Below are 20439 nucleotides of genomic sequence, written 5' to 3' on the forward strand. Positions count from 1 at the left end.
TAGGTTTGAAAGCACAGCTGATGTCATGGATAAATGAGGCCGCCGTTTCTCTCTGAACAGGGCTCTTATCCGGTTTCATTCACTCTTGAGAAGCAACAAAACCTGGTGGTTCAGAGCTTGGCTCTGGATCTCGACTTCCTGGTTTCAGGTTTTGCTCTCATGTTTACCAGCTGTGTGACCTTGGGCAATCTGCTTCACCTCTCTGTGTACCCGTGTACTCAACCAAACATTGGGTAATAATAACTGCTACTGAGCACTGATGACCATGTATCTCTTATTTATTTATTTTTTAAAAAGTTTATTTATTTTTGGCTGCATTGGGTCTTCATTCCTGCGTGTGGGCTTTCTGTAGTTGTGCCGAGCAGGGGCTACTCTTTGTTGCGGTGCGCAGGCTTCTCATTGCGGTGGCTTCTCTTGTTGCGGAGCACGGGCTCTAGGCGCGCGGGCTTCAGTAGTTGCAGAGTGTGGGCTCAATAGTTGTGGCTCGTGGGCTCTAGAGTGCAGCCTCAGTAGTTGTGGCTCTCGGGCTTAGTTGCTCCGTGGCATGTGGGATCTTCCTGGACCAGGGATGGAACCCGCGTCCCCTGCATTGGCAGGCAGATTCTTAACCACTGGGCCACCAGGGAGGTCCCATGTATCTCTTATTTATAAACACTAGAAATGGTTAGCTATTTTTTTTTTTTAGGAAAGAACTAGAAACTGAGTTTGACTTTTTATTTATTTATTAGGCTGTGCCGGGTCTTAGTTGCGGCATGTGGGATCTAGTTCCCTGACCAGGGATTGAACCCGGGCTCCCTGCACTGGGAGCGTGGAGTCTTATCTACTGGACCACCAGGGAAGTCCCAAGAGATGGTTAGCTGTTTTACAACGCTGAACAATCAGGAATACATGGGAACAGTCTTGCAGTGCGAGCGTGAGGAAGTTAGCCTGTGCTTACAGGACTGCCTGGCTTTCAGAGAATGCGCTGTGAACCTCAGCTCCTATTATCACAATATCATTTGGCACAAATATAAAGCAATCATTTAAAAATCAAAACATTTTCTTGAGCTCTGACTACTCTCTCCAATTTAAATTTTTGGAAGTTGCCGTGAATTGTGAACTAACCCATGGACATAGAGTGGATTCTTAGAGAGTGGTTCATGACTCAGGTTCCTCAAAAGAAACAAGCCCTCCCTCTGCAAAGCCTTTGGAAGTCATTTGTATTCAAAGAGTGGGGATAAGTCCTGAATTCTTCCAAGAAAAGAGAAATTGCCTATTTAATGGGTGAAAAGAGAACTCTACAGAATCGTTTATGGAACTTTTGAGGAACTGCAATATGTAAAATAAATGAGGCATTGTGGAAAAGTCAGTTCTGTTAGTCAAAGGAAAGTGTGATTTAAGTTTGACTATTTTTTTAAAAAAAATAATTAATTAATTAATTTTTTATTTTTGGCTGTGTTGGGTCTTCATTGCTGTGGATGGGCTTTCTCTAGTTGCGGTGAGCGGGGGCTACTCTTCGTTGCGGTGCATGAGCTTCTCATTGTCGTGGCCTCCCTTGTTGCAGAGCATGGGCTCTAGGCACGCAGGCCTCAGTAGTTGTGGCGCACGGGCTTACTTGCTCCGCAGCATGTGGGATCTTCCCGGGCTAGGGCTCGAACCCACGTCCCTTGCATTGGCAGGCAGATTCTTAACCACTGCACCACCAGGGAAGCCCCCTAAGTTTCACTATTTTTTATCGAGGAGATGAATCTGGACCCAGTGATGATGCACAGATATCCACAATAACCTCATGTCATACATGCTATTCATAGCAGTAGTTTTCAGTGGACTAAGGACATGTATGTATAGAATGCTTGGTTTATAAGGCCTGGAAATGGATTATCTGTTTTGATAATATATATATTATATAATTATAACATATATTATATACTATATATATAATATATATCATATATTAGATATTAGATATATGTAATATATATATGATAATATATGATATATATGATATGATAATATATTATGATAATATGATAATATATTATAAATATATATTTTGGCCGTGCTGCATAGCTTGCAGGATCTCAGTTCCCTGACCAGGGATTGAACCTGGGCCACGGCAGTGAAAGCCTGGAATCCTAACCAGTAGGCCACCAGGGAACTCCTGAGTATATTATATTTTAAAATAATGACAGCAGATCCTAGGCCCTTGAAAGTCAAAGTGTGGTCCTTGGACTGCCAGCACTGGCGTCCCCTGGGAGCTTGTCAGAAATGCAGAATATCAGACCCCAAATCAGACCTACTAAATCTGAATCTGCTTTTTAACAAGATCCCCAAAGATCTGTATGCCCATTAAAGTTTTAGAAGCATTTCCTGAGACACATATCAGGTTAAAAGTCAAGTTCTTACGCTGGCCTGGCATAGTGGTAAAAGCATGGAAACTGAAGCTAGCATGCCTAGGTTTAAATCCTGCTTCCACCACCTACAGTCTGAATCAGACAACTTTCTTAACCTCTCAGAGATTCAGTTTTCTCATCTGTAAAATGGGAATGATAACAGCACTACCCTATTGGATTGTTAATTGAATTAACAATTGTAGAATGCTTAGACTGGCATATAGTGCCATATAATCGTTGTTTAAATACATTTTTCTAAACCTATGTAACAATCAAAAAGTTCTAGAACTTCTTTACACAGTAAATTTATGGACTGATTACCAAGGCCTACCAATTTCTCCACATTCTCGCCATTACAGTGGTCCCTCAGTATCTGCAGGGGATTGGTTCCAGGACCCCTTGCAGACACCAAAATCTGAGGATGCTCAGGTCTCTTATATAAATATCCAGTCAGCCCTCCATACCCTCGAGTTCTGCATCTGTGAGTCAACGGAGGGTTGACTTACTTCCTTACTCCCCCTTCTGGGCTTCCTCTGAGCCTCACACATATTTCTACTCTGTGCTTAGTGCTCTGAAATGTAGCTATCTGTTTATCACTCTGCCCTCTACACTAACTAGGAGCCCTTGGGAACAAGGACTGTATCTTAGTCTTTTTGGTATCCCTCCAGAGTCTGGCACAAGCATCAACAAATGCTTTTAAAGTGAATGAATAGATGTTTGATCACTTTTTTGTCATCTTTCTCAAGGCCCAGACATTTGTTTTTCTCATGCATTTTTCTCTTCATATCATTTTAACACCATCAATTGATATTTGTGGAGAACCCATTATATGTAGCTGTATATATTTCTTGGTTTACTAAATACATTTTTGCATTATTTATATTTGCAAGTGGTGCCTGGTAGTCCTAATAATGCAAAACCCAGCAGATTTCTATAACATGATTTCTGTAACATGATTAGAGCAGGGAAGATTTTCTGCTCTAAGTTTGGCCCCTGTATCCTTCGCAAACAGCAGGATGTGACTTCATCCAGTCTTAGCCCCTTTGGACGCATAGTATAGCCTATATCACGCACCTAGTTATTTAGACCTAATTAAGGCATACAATCCTATCTTTGAATACTTAAAATACTAGCAAACCAAATACAGCAATATATAACAAGGATTAGACACCATGAGAACTCGGGATTTATTCCAGGAGTGCAAGGTTGGTTTAACATCAGAAAATCAATTAATGAAATACACCATATTAATAGAATAAAAGACAAAAACTACATGATCACCTCCACAGACACAGAAAAATATTTGACAAAATCTGCCGCTCCTTCATGATAAAAACACTTACCAAATTAGGAACAGAAGGGAAATTCCTTAAACTGATAAATATGCCAAAAACTGTCAACAAGGATCATACTAAATGATCAAAGACTGAATGCTTTACCCTTAAGACTGGGACTAAGGCAAGGATGTCCACTGTCACCACTTCTATTCAAGTTCACAGTGGAGGGTTGTTGAGGTGGGGGAATGGAAGTGATGCTAATGGGCGTAAGGTTGCCGTGCGGCATGTGGGATCTTAGTTCCCCGACCAGGGATCGAACGAACCCGTGCTCCCTGCACTGGAAGCCCAGAGTCCTAACCACTGGACCGCCAGGGAAGTCCCAAGGTTTCTTTCTGAGATGATAAAAATGTTCTCAACTCAGATTATGGTGATGGCTGTACACCTCTGTAAATACAGTAAAAACCATTGAACTGTACACTTTCAACAGGTAAACTTTACGTTACGTATACATGAATATAAGGGTTAAAAAGTCATTACAATACATAATGACAAATGACAAATGTTGTAACAGCAGCTAACCTTTTCCTAAGCACTGAAGGTGTCCTGGGCAGTGCAGGAAACTATTTAAATACATTATCTCCATAATCACATAAGAGGTAAATGTTGCTATTACATCTTACTGCGTTTTACAGATAGGGAAGGTGAGGCTTAGAAAGTTTAAGTGATCTGCCGAGGTTACACAGCTGGCAATCGTGGGAGCTGGAATTTGGTCCTAAATACTACCAGGCTACACTGTACAGTGAGATTAAAAGGGAAGAATCTTCCAGACTCTACTATTACTGAACACATGCTCTGGTCATTAAATATTTATGCCATTACAGTCCTGTGGACTTATACAGACCACTTCCCTTGGTATGAGGTGGGGGCCTGGACTCGCAAAAGGGGGCCCGTGTGAGTCATAAACTGTTCCAGAAGTGGGCTCAGCTGAAAGTCAGATTCACACGTGGGGGATCACACAGCCTTTCATTCACCCTACAGCAATGAGACCAGAAGCCCACCCAAATTATCGGCAACACACGCATGCAGGGCAGAAGGATCTTTCTCTCCCTTCAGCTCTCGGGGAGACAGCACAGAGGCAGATGAGCAGCACGGCCTTCTACCTCTTACAAGGCCACCCAGCCCATGGAGAGTGAGCATTCGAGGAGCGGGGATGGAACGCTGGCAGGTGAAAGGGACCGCGGAAGGAGGGTTTCCCTCACGTTACTAAAACGACAGGACACTCGGTGAGCGCTAAAGCACGTGCCTCTTCTGTTCTCTTCTTCCACAGAGGCAAAGGGGAACTCTTTCACCCTCATGTACGCTCTCTGGCTTCCCTTTTGTGATTGGTCTTGACTTTCAGGGCTCTTGGGCGTTTCTTTTAATGTGTTTAAAAATATTGAATTAGAAGGTGAAACTACGTAGGGCAGGGTGAGAAATCTGAGTTTGCTGGGCTCATCACCACCCACGGTGACCCACGGGAACATGACTGCCCAGGGGCCAGGACTTACCACTGGCCCCCGAGGGCCCTCAGTCAGTTTCTTCTGAAAGTTCCTATTACTGTATTATAATTACAAAAGTAAGACAACTTGTTTTTATAAATTTGATCCTCAATTTCACTTACCTGTTGCTTTCAGAGCCATCTCCCCATTGTTTCACTCTGGGAAAAACCCAAGTTAACTTCAGGCACTTGAAAAGAGCTATTTATGAGACATCTAAAAGAGAAGACAGAATAAGCTCAGGACAACTTTTAAACAAACCTAATAAAGAATAGGTGCATGGAGGCTTGTATGTATCTTATTTTTTAATGAATTTATTTATTTATTTTTGGCTGCGTTGGGTCTTTGTTGCAGTGCGCGGGCTTCTCATTGTGGTGGCATCTCTTGCTGTGGAGCACGTGCTCTAGGCGCGTGGCTTCAGTAGTTGTGGCACGCGGGCTCAGTAGTTGTGGCACGTGGGCTCTGTAGTTGTGGCGCACAGGTTTAGTTGCTCCGTGGAATGTGGGATCTTCCTGGACCAGGGCTCGAACCTGTGTCCCCTGCATTGGCAGGCGGATTCTTAACCACTGTGCCACCAGGGAAGTCCATTGTACATATCTTTCATAAGAGGTAAGGAGTCACAGAAACAATGACATAAAAATTGTGACCGTGCATAAATCAGCCCAGGTACTGAGGACCTGCTCTGTGCCAGCCAGTTAGCTGATGCAGAACAGATTCACAGGGAAGCCAAAGAAGCTCAGATCAGAGTCCCTTACTTTCACGGGGTCACTTGCAAGACCCTTGAAGGCGCTCTGGCAATTTTATATTCTTAATTTTATATTATTATTATTTTTTATTATGAATGTAAAATTTTTATTCTATTTTTTTTGCTACAAACGAGTGTTTATTTAAAAATAATGTTCAGGAATTTATACTCACAGGACATGTTATAGTTAACATCCAAAGACAATCAAAAAATATTTCTTGACGATTTATTATATGCTTAGTACTAAAAAGCTCCTAAATCTGTACAGTGTGGGCATTACAAGATTAGAGAGTTGTTTTTGGCTAATGATTATTATAGAAAAACACTGAGGAAAATTTCAACCATTACAATCAATCAGGTATAATTTTGTATCTCACAAAGGACAGTAGTCGTATTTAGCAATAGCCTCACTTATAAAGTGTACTCACTTCAAGTTGTATTTTGATGCTGTTTCTTTTCCCTTCTCTTCTTGCAAATAACCAACAAGATACAAACTGCTTCCAATTGACAATCCAAACAAAGGAGGAATCATGGCTAACCATCCAGTCGCTAACATTTGTGAAAGGCAAATTGCAAACTTCCCCAAAAGGAGTCAAGTTGCTCCCTCTGACCACCTTATTCCATGAAAAGAGTGTACTCTGACTTCTAAGATGGATTTTTAAAATTCAGTAGAAAGATTCTGGAGAGTCATTTTATTGATGTATAACATAACATAAGGAAGAGTGGACAACTGTGAATTATTCTTCCAGAAGAGCAGGCCCTGCCCTCAGACTGTATAAGTCTCAGTCCTACAACACCCGTGTCAGCCTCTGCTTGCCCTTGCTTCTATAGAGGGTCTTCTCCCTCTTCCTCTCTCTCATCCCTCCTGTGGAAGCAGAGTTTGCTTACCAAACGCCTCCCTGAGCTCTGAGTGATTTTTGGCATCCAGTTTGCATTTTGATAGAGACATAAATGATACGATAGTCATTTCCTCAGGTTGGAATAATGTACTCAAATTCTCAACATTAAATTTAAAAGGCATAAATGTAGGGAAAAAATCTAGCATCTGAGTTATAAAATAAAAGGTATTCGGTAGGGGAAACTTAGCTAGAGTATCATCTGTGAAGAAAAGAATGAACGTTTTGTTTCTGTAGTGCTAATGAGCTCGTTAGAAAGTTCTGGAGTTAGGAGATGTGGAGTAGCGAGGCAAGCAGAGAGGACCCCACGGTGCTCAGTGCCCATCCGCTGCGTTATCCTATGTGCTGGGAATCCTATTTCAGGAGTGTTAAAGCATAATTTTCAGAAAGGTAAACTCACAAAAATAAAATGAATATGTGTCAAATATTTTATTTAACTCATTAATTAAAATCCACTTAAATGTGTTTTTGACTTATAGAGATTTATATTCTCTGCCAGACAAACCTCATTTGCATTGCCATGAACAGGAATCATTTGCACTGCTATGGGCATACGACATTTGTGTTGTTATCCATTTTCTATAACTTAAACTCTATCCCTGCAGATTTGGAAAATAGCCTCGTCAATCAAGTGAAAGTACTCACCCCTTTGGAATTAGATAAGCCCAGAGGGTCTGGTAACAATGCCCTGAGCTCCAGAAATCACTTTGGCCCTTTTCCAGTACGTGGATCATGTTTCCTATACGAGGGATATTTCCAAAGAGGACCATGCTTAACAGAGAGTAACTGTGAAAGCAGAAGCTCTTGAAGTCATGCATTATGTGGACAAATGATGGTACAGGGGATATTTTCAGCCTAGCAAACACAAAGACACGTTGTTGACAGTGATTCAAGTTATAAAATACCGAAGAATCGTCATGAAGCAAAAGGTTATCCTTATTCTGTGTAGTTCTGGAGGTCAGAACTAGGGTATAGGAAAAAAACAAAATGACAAACAAACAAACAAAACAACCAAAAACAAACAGGAAGTTACAGCAAGGCAGATCTTAATTCAATATACATGACAGACCTGTTCAGAAGATGCTCATGTGTGGATTCCTCGCCATTGAAAATATTTAAGCAGAGGTTATATAATTTTCTATAGGAATAGCGTGGAGTGAATTTTTACATTTTTAAGAAGCTTGGTCTAGAGCAGTGTTGTCCTATAGAAATATAATGCAGCTCATATGTAATTGTAAATTTTCTTATAGGTGGGTTAAAAATTTTTAAAAAACTGATTAAATTGATTTTAACAGTACACTTTGTTTAACCTGATATTCCAATTCATTATTATTTCACCATGTAATCAATATAAAAACATTAGTGAAATCTTTTAGTTTTTTTTTTTTTGTACTATGTTTCTGAAATTCATTGTGAATTTTACACTTAACTACACATCTCAGTTTGGACTAGCCATGTTTCAAATGCTTGATAGCAACTTGTAATTACCTTACTGGACAGCACAGGTCTAAAACCACTGGTTCTCAAACTTTAGCCTGGAGGACTTGTTAAAAAACGATTGCTAGCTGTAGCCTCAGAGGTTCTGATTCGGTGAGTCTGGAGTGAGCCCAGAAATTTGCATTCCTAACAATTTCTCAGGTGATGTGATACTGCTGGTCCAGGACCACACTTTAAAAACCACTGGTTTACACAATGTTCACTGCAGCTCTATTTAAAATAGCCAGGACATGGAAGCAACCTAAGTGTCCGTCGACAGATGAATGGATAATGAAGATGTGGCACATATATACAATGGAATATTACTCAGCCATAAAAAGAAACGAAACTGAGTTATCTGTAGTGAGGTGGATGGACCTAGAGACTGTCATACAGAGTGAAGTAAGTCAGAAAGAGAAAAACAAATATGGTATGCTAACACATATATATGGAATCTAAAAAAAAAATGGTTCTGAAGAACCTAGGGGCAGGACAGGAATAAAGATGCAGACGTAGAGAATGGACTTGAGGATGGGGGAAGGGTAAGCTGGGACGAAGTGAGAGAGTGGCATGGACTTATATACACTACCGAATGTAAAATAGATAGCTAGTGGGAAGCAGCCACATAGCACAGGGAGATCAGCTCGGTGCTTTGTGTCCACCTAGAGGGGTGGGATAGGGAGAGAGGGAGGGAGACGCAAGAGGGAGGGGATATGGGGATATATATATATATATATATATATGTATAGCTGATTTCCTTTGTTATAAAGCAAAAACTAACACACCATCGTAAAGCAATTATACTCCAATAAAGATGTTAAAAAATATATATATATGGAAATTGAAAGAAAAAAATAATACAGGATACAAGAATATCTGAGATGCATGAAAGAATCTGATAAAATTGATTAAATCCAGTTTATTCTGAAAAATAAATAAATAAAAACCACTGGTTTAGACAAACCTAAGATCTTTACACATAAGGCAAAAAATGCTTCTCTTGATAATGGGTACGAGTGTTGGATATTTGTTTCGTGTTTTTGTGAGATAATGGTGTTTGTTCAGGGAAATTAAGACTTTCAGGGTGGACTCCAAAGGATTCTGCCTTCCTCAGTCTTTGTTAAAGTTTCCTCTATTATATCTTTATCTCATTCTTGAGCACCTAGCGTTTTATTTGCTTTTGACTTCCAACAGAAGGTTACAGATTTTGAGAATGTGTAAACATTAACATAAGAATAAGTCAGAAGTGGAGTTTCACATTGTTGTATTCTTATAAAGGGCATTCAGTGCTGGGACACGATTTTCCAATGTGTTAGACCCCAGAGGCATCAATAGCCCTGTTTTTCTTTTGTAACATACCCATTGGCTATTGAACCCATGAGTTTATCTAAATCTTTCAGAAAACTATAGATTTTTAAAACTATAGCATAATTTTTCAAAACTTGTTAATTGTACAAAATAGACTTTCTTTTAATTTTTCCTAAAATTACATCTTCTAATCTCCAAAAGGAACTTTCTTAATTTTATTATTCCAGAAATTGGCAAATACATCTGTAACTAATTTACTGATGCCACATCATTTCCCAACTAGAATGGATCTAGTTATCTCCTTGGGAACTTCATTTAGGGTTTTGCCCATTGGTGCTTATCCAATGGTTTTATCCATCAATATCCATCAGGTATTCCTTTTTCAACTTATGCTATCAAAACTCATATTTCTTGCACAAGTTTTTTGGTTTGGCCCCTCCAAGATCATCAGTTAGTGTCAAAGCAGTTATGAAAAGGAAAAAAAAGGGAGGAGGAGTTATATTTCCATGTACTGGAAAAGGAGACAGGTCTGGGTAGTCTTGGTAGCCAAGAAGACAAAAGTTTCTTCTTAGTAGATACAAAGAAACACAGACCCTTACAGAGAAACAAAAGTTTCTTCTCCTTAGGAAGTTCTGGAATACAGCAGGAACCACTTTCTCACAGTCATCACAAATGCACATGGTTTCCATCAACTCCAAATACAAATGGGCTTGGATGTGCTCACCGGTCAGGGGCAGCAGGATCTCATCAGGCTTCTGTTACAGAGGGAAGCTTCTCCAAGCTGGGGCAATTCCCAAGGAGGACAAAAATCAATGGTTTTAAAAGATAAAATGCAGAGACTTTCAAAATGTAATAAAATTTTATGAAGCGTTCCATAAAAAAGAACTGATTCAGATGTATTGTGGCTTAGAAACTCTGTGTGAGAATAGGACTTTGACCTTCAAAGTGTGCAGTATATGAAACAATACAGTTCAGTTATTTTTGCCTGGGAGTGTTCTGAATCACTCTTTGCAGACCCAGAATGTTCATTTTAGAGTCAAATTATGGACTTTCCAAAACATTTGTTCTAGGTTATTTTTAAAATGATTAAAATCTGGTCATGTGCATTAGTCAACAAGCATTATTTTGAGTACCTGACTCTTACTAGGTCTTGGGGATTCCAAGACGAATAATATGTAGTCACTGTTTTTTGAGAGCTTATACTCAAGTGCTGGAGAAAGATATGGAAGCAATGATTATGGTGCAAATGCTTCCAGAATAGCACCTGCTTTGGCAAACTGTGGGAGGTGGGGGGAAGCCTACATAGGGAGGAAGAACTTGAGCAGAGTTTTGTAGATAGTCAGGGGCTAAGAAGGGCTGAGGAGGGGGAACAGGAAGATGAACAAGAGGAGTTCTCCATTTGTGTGGAGAAAACACCACCTGCAATGTGAAATACACGGTGTATCTGGGGACCAAGTCGTGAGAAATGGTAAGGTCTAATTAGCTAACATCTTGGTACTATACTGTGTACATCGGTAGGGATCTAATACCTTTTGAATGTCAAATGCCTTTCTGAAAGACAGATTTTAGCTTGTCAGTGATCTGTCAGCAGGTATTTACTGGTTGTCCAACATGCTTCTTGAGTCACAACATTCTATTATTGAAGTAATGGAAGCCATACTATCTTTCAAGTGAGCAGATTGTGTGCATATCCTAATTTCATCACTCATTGTTTCTTTCATTTTGGGGAAGTTATATAAACGCCCTGGGCCTCAGTTTCCTCATCTGTCAAATAGTGGTAATAAAACTTACATCACAGAGTTGTCACAAGGATTACATGAGTAAATAAGTCCAGTAGTATTTGATGCATACTTGTTGCCCAAACTGTGCTCATTTCCAGCCCTAACTCCTTCCCCTGCTTTGGTGTGAAGTGTGGTTTTCCTGTGTCTGCTTACAGGATTAACATTGATTGGATTTATTTAAATAACATTTAGAATTTTTGGCATCTCTGGTTCACATACTTTGAGCAATCTCACAAATATGCAAATCATAAAGACATTCCTGAATACGAATACAACAACAGTAACATTAATAACAGCAAGATGGACAGTATTCAAACTAAATGATGACAATAATCAAATTAACTCAAAGATAAAATGATCTAAGAAAATAGCCAGGTCATATACACCAAATGTCAGTTTCTTATATTACAACAATAATAATTACACTATTTGAGTGCTTATTAGTGGCAGATACAGTCCGTTTTGCTATAATGTGATACATGTGTTCCTAAAAAACACTGTGCTATGAAAAATTGGCAAAAACAGCCACAGGGCTTCTGGGAAAAATGGGATTAGGGGCATAACACTCAAACCCTTCATCAGTGACACATTTAAAAAAAAACCAAAGGAATGGAATAAAATGGTAGCAGCTTTTACACACTTCAAAGGTTAAGAAATGCATAAATGCTAAAATAAGTGCAGCATTTTAACTTGGAAAAGACCTGATGTTTGCTTGTGGAAGTGTTTGCAGCTTGTGACTTACTGTGAAGGGGTGGAAGGAGGGTCACCTGAAGTCTGATGGAGAACTGTCACGTCAGACGTAGCTGGCCGACGTCTGAGTGTGTGCATGTGTGCACATGTGTAGTCCCCGCTTGACTCAGGTCAACTGGGTGCAGTTTTTTCTGCTTCCGTCTCATGTTTCTCACAGAAAAGAAAGTGGCCTGAGCAAACAGGGAAGTCTTGGTGTGCTCAAATTGTTCCCTGATATATCAATTGCATTGGAACAAATTTGCATTTTCACAACAAGCATCCTAGTAGAACCGGCTCTTCTAGTTCAGATGCATTATCTATATGAATTTAGGTAATCTTCTCAACACCGCTTTTGGTCTGGTACCATTATTGTCCTCATTTTATTGATGAGGAAAACGAGGCAAAGAGAGCTTAAATGACTTAATCAAGATCAAACTTATTAAGCAACAAAGCCATTATACTAAACACCTTCCAACATAGTGTATTATGCTAAAGATAATAATCCATTTAATAAGATACGTATTTCCATCAGACTTTTGATAATTCTTTATATCTGATAATTACTGTGTCTCACCTAAATCTCTCATGTTGTAGTTTTAGTCTATTTCTGTTACCTCCTTTGTCAAGTTGGGGACTATCAAGCTATAATGTTGTATGTTACTGCCCCTTAAATAATTAAGGCCCAGTCGAAACTAGTGCAGTCAGTCTGGTTTAGTACCTTGTGTGTACTCAGCACCATGCTAACCTCTTTCTTCCATCATTGAAAATTATGCTAAAAGTGATGGTTAGTGAAGCCCAATCAATGGGGTTCCTACCATAATGTCAACATGTGTGCTCCAATAGCATTAGGAATGTTTATTGCTTTGTGTATTTCATTAGTGTCCCTGGTTCCTCCTCATTACACAAACTCTTTATGAAATAGAAATATTTAATATAAAACACCCTGAAGGCTGTTTTTTGAGGAGTAGCGTGTTAGATGGCTAAGGAGGTACTTAATTTATATCCCATTGAGTGCTGGTTGCAAATGTGAATGGATGAATAACTAATGACACTTTGAATGGGATTTTGTTACAATAGTGGCTAAAACCTGACTCTAAAATTAAACTTTTTTAATTAAAAAAAAGTTTCAGTTTTGTATGGCTCTTTTTCCAAGCTTCCTTTCTTAGCTTCCTTAACCCTTCCATTTTTGACCCTCTTGACTCCAGCTGCCAAGATGGGTCCAGCATACCTCCCTGTTTGCCCAGAGGCAGGATGCACCAGAGCTGGAGTATGCATTTAAATTGCTGTCTGGTTCTTAACTGTCTTACAACCCACATTCTCCTGGTTGTGGAGACAGAGCACATTGGCTGAGTTCACCAACTCTGCAGGCAGTCAGTTTGGCAGTTCCGAGCAAAGGTTCTAAGAGAGGCAGATCTCAGGTCACCCACCGCCTCTGTCTATGGCCACTGACAATCTCATCTGAACATGGAATGATATTACTAAAGCTCTTATGAGACTTAAAGGAGACAACCTATGGGGAATGCTTGACATAGTGCCTGGGACACAGTGCTGTTTCAATTCTTTATGCTGCATAATTAATCACCCCAAAGCTTAGTGGCTTAAAACAATGATTTATGATTTCTCACAATTCTGTGGGCCAGGAATTCAGGCAGGTCTCAGACGGGCAATCTTTCTGCCCCACACACTGTCGGGTGGAGCCGCTCACCTGGCTGCAGTCGGCTGGCGGCTAAGCTGGGCTGGAAGGTCTCAGTCACCTGTGCCTCTGTGCTGCTCCAGGTGTTGTCACATGGCTGGCTTGGGCCTCCTCACAGCATGGCGGGCTTGGGGTGGTAGAGTTTCTTCCATGATGACTGGTTCCTAAGAGCAAAAGAGGAATTGGCCAGCCCTCATAGAGGCGAAGCCCCAAACTGGCCCAGGGTTACTCTACCGCCGTCTACTGGACAAAGCAAGTCACAAAGCCAGCCCTGATTCAAGGGAAGGGGAACCAGCCTCCCCTCTCATGTGCCTACAGGACAGGAATTACAGCAGCCATCTTTGGAGACAACTGTAGTGCCCAGATATTATTTTCCGATGAATTGGCTTTGCCATTTTGTACAACAGGCATAGCACATCTCCTACTGCCAACAGCATGTTGTAGGGCAGAGTGAGGCATCCCAGTTGCTGTGGGAACTGAAGTATGAGTCAGGCCAACAGCCTACTCTAACTTGGCCATTGCATCGTTTCTTCATGTCAAGAGGGCTCAAAACATTTTTTTTTTAAACCTATTTTTTTTGTTGTAAAGGTCTCTGTATCCTTGAGGATAATTTTTTTTTTTTTTTTTTTTTTTGGCCATACCGCTTGGCTTGTGGGATCTTAGTTCCCTGACCAGGGATTGAACCCTGGCCCTCGGCAGTGAAAGCACAGAGTCCTAACCACTGGACTGCCAGGGAATTCCCTCAATACATTTTTAGTATTGTTGTTCTGTCAACAGTATGTACCTGCCTATCATTTACTTTGTACTTTATTTCATGTCATGAGAGTATTTTGAGACTTAAAAAAAAATCACTAAAACAGAGACATACTATTTAAAGGTGTCATTTTGCCCTTTTACTAACACCACAGAAAACCTTCTATTACCACAGAAAAAGAAAAACTTGATCAAAAAGTGAACCCAGGCTGGCTTCTATATTCGAGTTTTTGCTGTTTGGTTTTCCTTTTCACTGGAATATCCTTCTTACCTCGCTTCCTTCACCCTTCTGTGGGCAAAAGAACACTTATTTATCTTTTAAGACCCAGCTCACATGTCACTTCCTTTACGAAGCCCCTATTGACACACCTGGCACCAAGTAAACTTGATCACTCCCTTTTCCGTGGTCCCACTGCACCCTGAAAGCTTCTACCTTAGCAATCGTAACTTTTATTGCACTAATATATTGGTAAAGGCTGATCAGGTGGCACGTGGAAGCTAAGTCCTAAGTCCTACCATGAGGGGCTGCAAAGAGAAATGAGAGGAACCTCTTGCCCTAGAGGAGCTCATTGTCTATTGGAGGAGGTTATACAACACGTACTTCAAACACAATCTTCAGTTCAGGGCTAGAGATCTACACAGATTTATTATGAATGCACTTTAACCACTTGAGTGGGCGATTTCCTTTGGTAAAACACTAGGAAGGCTCCCTGCATAAGGTTTTGCCTGTTATAACGATAGATTGTGGAGCCATCAATATAATGGTCTCAGACATCCCAGATTCAGCCTCTGTCATTTTGGTGCTGAAGGGGGCACTGGGCCCCAGACATAACGGGTGTGATCTCAGAGAAGTGAAGAGAACTATGGCCCATGTCTACTGGAGGAGATGGGGGGTTTTCCATGGATAAGGGCTTTCTCATGGTGTGGTGAGGTTGTGAGGATCCCAGTTAGGGCCAGGGCTTCTAAGAAGTTTGCAAGGCAGAGATGAGGGTACTGCTTTAGGCTGTTTAGTTTCCTTACAGGTCAGAGAAGTACTTTTACTTTGAAAAAAAGACACGTGCAAAGAAGCATTTGAGCCAAGGAAGATTACCCTTGAACTCATCTTTACCTGAATGGCTACTGTAACAATCAGCTTTTGCTAGGTTATGCTGCTGTAACAAACAGCCCTGAAACCTCAGTGCCTTATCAAACAAAGGTTTGTTTCTCACTGACATAATAGGTTGACTCTGGGGTGTCTGTGGTTCTGCTCTCTGCATGGTTTTTATTCCAGGATCCAGACTGACTGAAGAAGCAGTGCCTTTCTTGGACTGGGTCATTTTGGGGCAGAGAGACAAATATGGTGGTGGAACCACAGAATAACTCCTAAAGCTTCTATTGGGAAGTGGTGCATGCACTTCTACTGATATTTAATTGGTCAAAGCTGTGAGGTACAATCTCACAGAGAGGGCCAGAGAATGACAGAAAAGATACATATGAACCTTCAAGTTGCGAACTTTCACAGATGCAAATGTACGTTCCATCCATATCAGGCATGAGTGAAATTGCAGCTTGCCCACTGTCTCCTATTGCTGACGATCCTTCAGCTCTATCATCTCCCACCTCCTCTCCCTCCTCCAGCCAGTAACTCTTCCTGCCTGTTCACTTGACACCAGCCCCTGGATGCCAGCTGTTGTACTGTACTACTGTACTTTCCAAGGTACTGTACTGTAAGATTAAAAATGTTTTCTTTATTTTTTGTTTTTGTTTTTTTATGTATTATTTGCGTGAAAAGTATTATAAACCTATTACAGTACAGTACGATATAGCCGATTGTGTTAGTTGGCTACCTAGGCTAACTCTGTTGGACCAACGAACAAACTGGACTTACGAACGCGGTCTCAGAACAGCACTCGTTCATATGTAGGGGACTTACTGTACAATCTTCCACAGCTACACTGAACCCAAAGACTAAAAGCTGATGATTCTGAAGATAAGAGACCAAGAAGAGGTCAAACAAATTAGGTTGATGAATGCTACTCGAAACAGGCAAAATAAGAGATTAATCTGTTGCAGAAAGAAATATGAAAGAATCAGAACTTGCCTACTAAACAAAGCGTGAAACCTTCAGAAATCAAAATGTATACAGTGAGGAAAATTTTGACATCTATATTGACAAAACAAAAATCAGATTAGCGAACGTAACAACCAGAGAAGCGTCTTACTTCAGACGTGAGCCCACTGAAGCACACATTTTTTGAGTATCGCGGATGGGTTTCGGCAGGTCACAGAAGGCTCTCAGAGAAGAAAATGGATCTATGACAAGCACTTTCATGATTCAGCATCATTGGTCATGCCAGTAATTGTACTCCCTCACTCACTGCTCACCAAAATATCCTACTCGTCTTTTTTGGTGGGCCTCAAATGCTATCTTTTCCCAGAAACCTTCCTGGATCATTCCCTTGTATGTGAATCGCGTCTTCCTTAGATGGTGATGGTACTTGCCTCTCTATTTAACATACTGCCTTTATTACACTTAATTATCTCCTCTCACCTCCTCACTCCCAAGACAACTGTAAATTCTTTAAGGGCAGAAACAGGATTTTATTCATTCTGGGGTCTCCCACAACAGAGTGGTGCACACAAAGGAACACAGTTCATTGTTGGTGAAGTTCAGAAATTGACGATCTGGTTCGAAGCTACTTGACATGCAAATATTAGTTCCATCCTTGAGGTGTTCCTAGAGCATAAGGTGCGCACAAGAAGAAGGTTAATGATTGTTTATGACGACTCTAGGGCCCAAACTCACCAGTACAGTAAGAAAGCCTTGGGAAGGTAGATAAAGGGTGAGAAAAGATTGGGAGAAGAGGGCTGTGTAAGTGCGCGGTGCTGTGATATCTAGATTAGTTTGCTCCTTTTAGGTATTTCTATTTCTCTTTTCTTAGTATCGGATAGTAATTAGTTACATATATCTTAGTTTTAATAAATTGTTTTAGGACGTGGTTTGACCTCAGTGATGCAAACACTAAAAGCGAGCAATATACAGTTAATTTAAGGAATTATCAATAAAAATGATATTAGGTTGAAATGCATTAAAATTATATGGAGGGATATGTGTAGTACTTATATCCATAATATAGAGCATGAATATTTTTAGACTCTGATATTGGATTTAGGTGTGCTTGTTCTATCTTGTAAATCAAAGCAATGGCCTATATCTTTGATCTGTGTGTTTAGGTTTTATGGCGACAGATATCTTATAATAACTAGAAATAGAAACTCCACCTTTAGTGATAATATAGTACAGCGATCCGAGAAGAGAAGGTCTTAAGGTGCTGTTAATTAGCAGAATTCTGAAGCACACAGTCTCAAAGCAATTAAGCCCGTTAATTGAATATTTGGACGCATGGTGGAATAGCTCATATGTTGCTTGCTGGGCAGGTATCCTAGGCTTGCAGAGAGGAGTTACATTACACACATGATGTTGAAAAATTCACAAAGAACAAATATGGGTAAACATACGTTTGTCTAGTAGCTAACTGTATTTATGAATGGTGATACATCGTGGGCTATATGCAAAATTGTCTATGAGTTGCAAAATTCAGCATGAACAATTCAATCTTTCAGCCTATCTGTTGTAGATACAGCACACCATTTACTCATGGAAAATTGAGCTTTTCCCACAAGATTTTGCTGTCCTCTGGTTTGGTAAACATCTCTATAATTCATCTGATCCTTTAAATGAAATTGGTGGTCACACAGTGGTTGCAATCTAGCATCTATGCAGGTTTGGGGGCAATGGGGAATGGACACTGCTGACGAGCTCAAGGTCACAAAGTGATCTTGTTCTCAAGATCCTGCCTGGGTTCCATGAGTTGCAGCATTTGACGAATGTGTGAACCTACTTCTAAAAAGAAAGTCGGTTGAAATTTTCAAGACTGCGAAAAAGTTTTCAAAAACGGAAAAAGAAATAAAATGTTCCTTTTAGAAGAACTTCAGTGGAAAGTGGTTAATATTTTGGGCAGTGCTTATTATTTTTAAAGGCTGTATCTTTAGGGTAGACCTCTGCTTCTGTCAATCCCAGCCTTACTGGGGTGCAGAGGAGGGAGGGTCTCCACTAAAGAACACCACAAGGCAGTGAGTGAAGAATGAATTCAGTCTCTCTCAAACTGTGTATCAGTCCTCTGAATGGTGGACTTTCTGGTCTCTCTGTTAAGGGGAAAGAGAAGTTACAAGAATGATTGAAATCCTCAAAGCTAAAGGTTACCAATAGCTTTTATCTGTTTTGCTAAACATTCCAGAAAGTGGCAGAATTGGTTGAATCCGCCCCCCCCCCCCCGCCCCCTTCAGTCCCAATCCATTTTCCGGAGAAATTTCTAATAGCCTATAAAGTCGCTTTTTACAAAAGTGGAGGGCTGAGTAGGCAGTGAGGGCTAGGAACACAGAAATTAAAAATCTCCAAAGTGAGCATCTCCATCCTTACACGAGGAATTAAGCATTCATAAGGATGGTATCATTCAGGAACCCGCTATTCAAACTTCTAACATTTTGGTGCATATCAAAAAAAATCTTACCTAAGGTCCAAATCTGAGCTTACTATGCACACAGACCTTCTAAAAATGCGGGGTTAACCTGCTCTGGGTTAAAAGCTCTTGGAACAGGGGGTTGAAGTCATTCACCCTGGATTGAGAAGCATATTCAAGAGGTGACTCTTTGGATCAGGAACGTTCCCGTTTGTTATGTAATGTGTGCATTTCATTATTTACACGATTTCACCAGGTGGTTGGGAGCTGTGTACACAGTCAGCTGCGCCCGAAGTTTTAAGCCAGGCTTAAAACTAAAACTAAACAGCCTTTCTTTACTGTCTTTCACTCTCTTGCCTTTTTTTTTTAATGGAAAAATTTCCCTAAATTTCCTCTCTAGATTAAAACAATTTTTTTTCCCTTAAGCGTTTTTAGGAACTATACTTTTCCTGGAAAATTTTCCATAATCGTTTCCGCTGGTCTCTAAGGATGAATTAAAAAGTAAATATTCAACGACTAACACAACTTTTTTTTGTTTTGGTACAGGGTTCCCCAGCCTTCTCTTTACTCTTATCCGGGGCAATTCGTGTCTCTTCTCCCCGACCCCTTTCTTTCTTTGTGGTATTTCCTGGAATAGGATGACACTAAATTAGGGTAGGAAGCCCCTGGCCTAGGCCCTGCGCGCCGGAGTTGGGCGCGGGAGGCCGAGCGTGCGCGCGCGCGCGCGTGCGTGCGTGCGTGTGTGTGTCTAGGGGTGGGTTCTCCTGCTTCCATGGGTTCGGCCCGGAGCCCCGGGGCCTTTTCGTGCGGTCCATCCCGGGCCCCCGCCTGAGCGCAAGGGGCGGTCCCTCCCGTGCCAGCCACGCCCCGGCCGAGTTTATAACTCGCCTGATCGCGCTCTCGCAGCCGCGGCTTCTCTCGCGCTCCTGCCGGACTCGGGCACGTCCCCCCGGGCCGCCCGCCCGACGACTCCCGCCTCGCGCCGCTCGCGCTCGCACGCGCGCTCACACCCACGTTGCCCTTCGCCGCACGCGCTCACACTCATTCTCGCGCGCTTGCCTCACTCACACACGCGCGTTCCCACTCGCGGGAGCGCTCCCACTTGCACGCGCGCTCCCACCGCCCCGTGCGCCCCCTCGCGCGCTCCCCCTGGCGCTCCGGAGCGCTAGCCTCGCAGAGGCGCAGGCACCGCAGGCCAGAGCGCCGAGGGGACCCACGGCCTCCCCATGGCTGACCTGAGCTTCATCGAAGATTCCGTGCCCTTCCCGGAGAAGGAGGAGGATGAGGAGGAAGAGGAGGAGGGTGTGGACTGGGGCTACGAGGAAGGTAACCGGCCGCGCGTCGGGAGGCTGGCGCCGCTGGTGTCCCGCTGCTC

General features: G+C 41.6%; 1 protein-coding gene and 1 long non-coding RNA gene across 9 annotated transcripts in view; one reads left to right on the forward strand and one right to left on the reverse strand.

The window, feature by feature from the left end:
* Window positions 1-1920: 1920 nt before the first annotated feature.
* LOC309615289 lies at window positions 1921-20434 on the reverse strand. Of its 2 annotated transcripts, none has more exons than XR_014236703.1 (3): window positions 20300-20434; window positions 13825-13976; window positions 1921-5400 (listed from the first exon to the last, which is right to left on the reverse strand). It is a non-coding gene; the product is annotated as an uncharacterized lncRNA (long non-coding RNA). The 2 variants fall into 2 exon arrangements; XR_014236704.1 differs by lacking the exon at window positions 1921-5400 and adding an exon at window positions 5630-10390.
* Window positions 19950-20439, forward strand: part of CA8 (carbonic anhydrase 8) — a 102806-nt gene continuing 102316 nt past the window's right edge. For 6 of the 7 annotated variants that reach the window (XR_014236689.1, XR_014236690.1, XR_014236691.1 and 3 more), the window contains exon 1: window positions 19951-20390. Coding sequence is in view for 2 of the 7 variants with exons in the window: in XM_082364690.1 (XP_082220816.1) it covers window positions 20291-20390 (100 nt within the window). In the remaining 5 variants the exon portion in view is untranslated. Of the gene's footprint in view, window positions 20391-20439 lie in introns of all 7 variants that reach the window. The other variant, XM_082364691.1, reaches the window with a different exon arrangement.

Source organism: Balaenoptera borealis (assembly GCF_965194805.1).
Source record: "Balaenoptera borealis genome assembly, chromosome: 17".
Classification (NCBI taxonomy): Eukaryota; Metazoa; Chordata; class Mammalia; order Artiodactyla; family Balaenopteridae; genus Balaenoptera; species Balaenoptera borealis.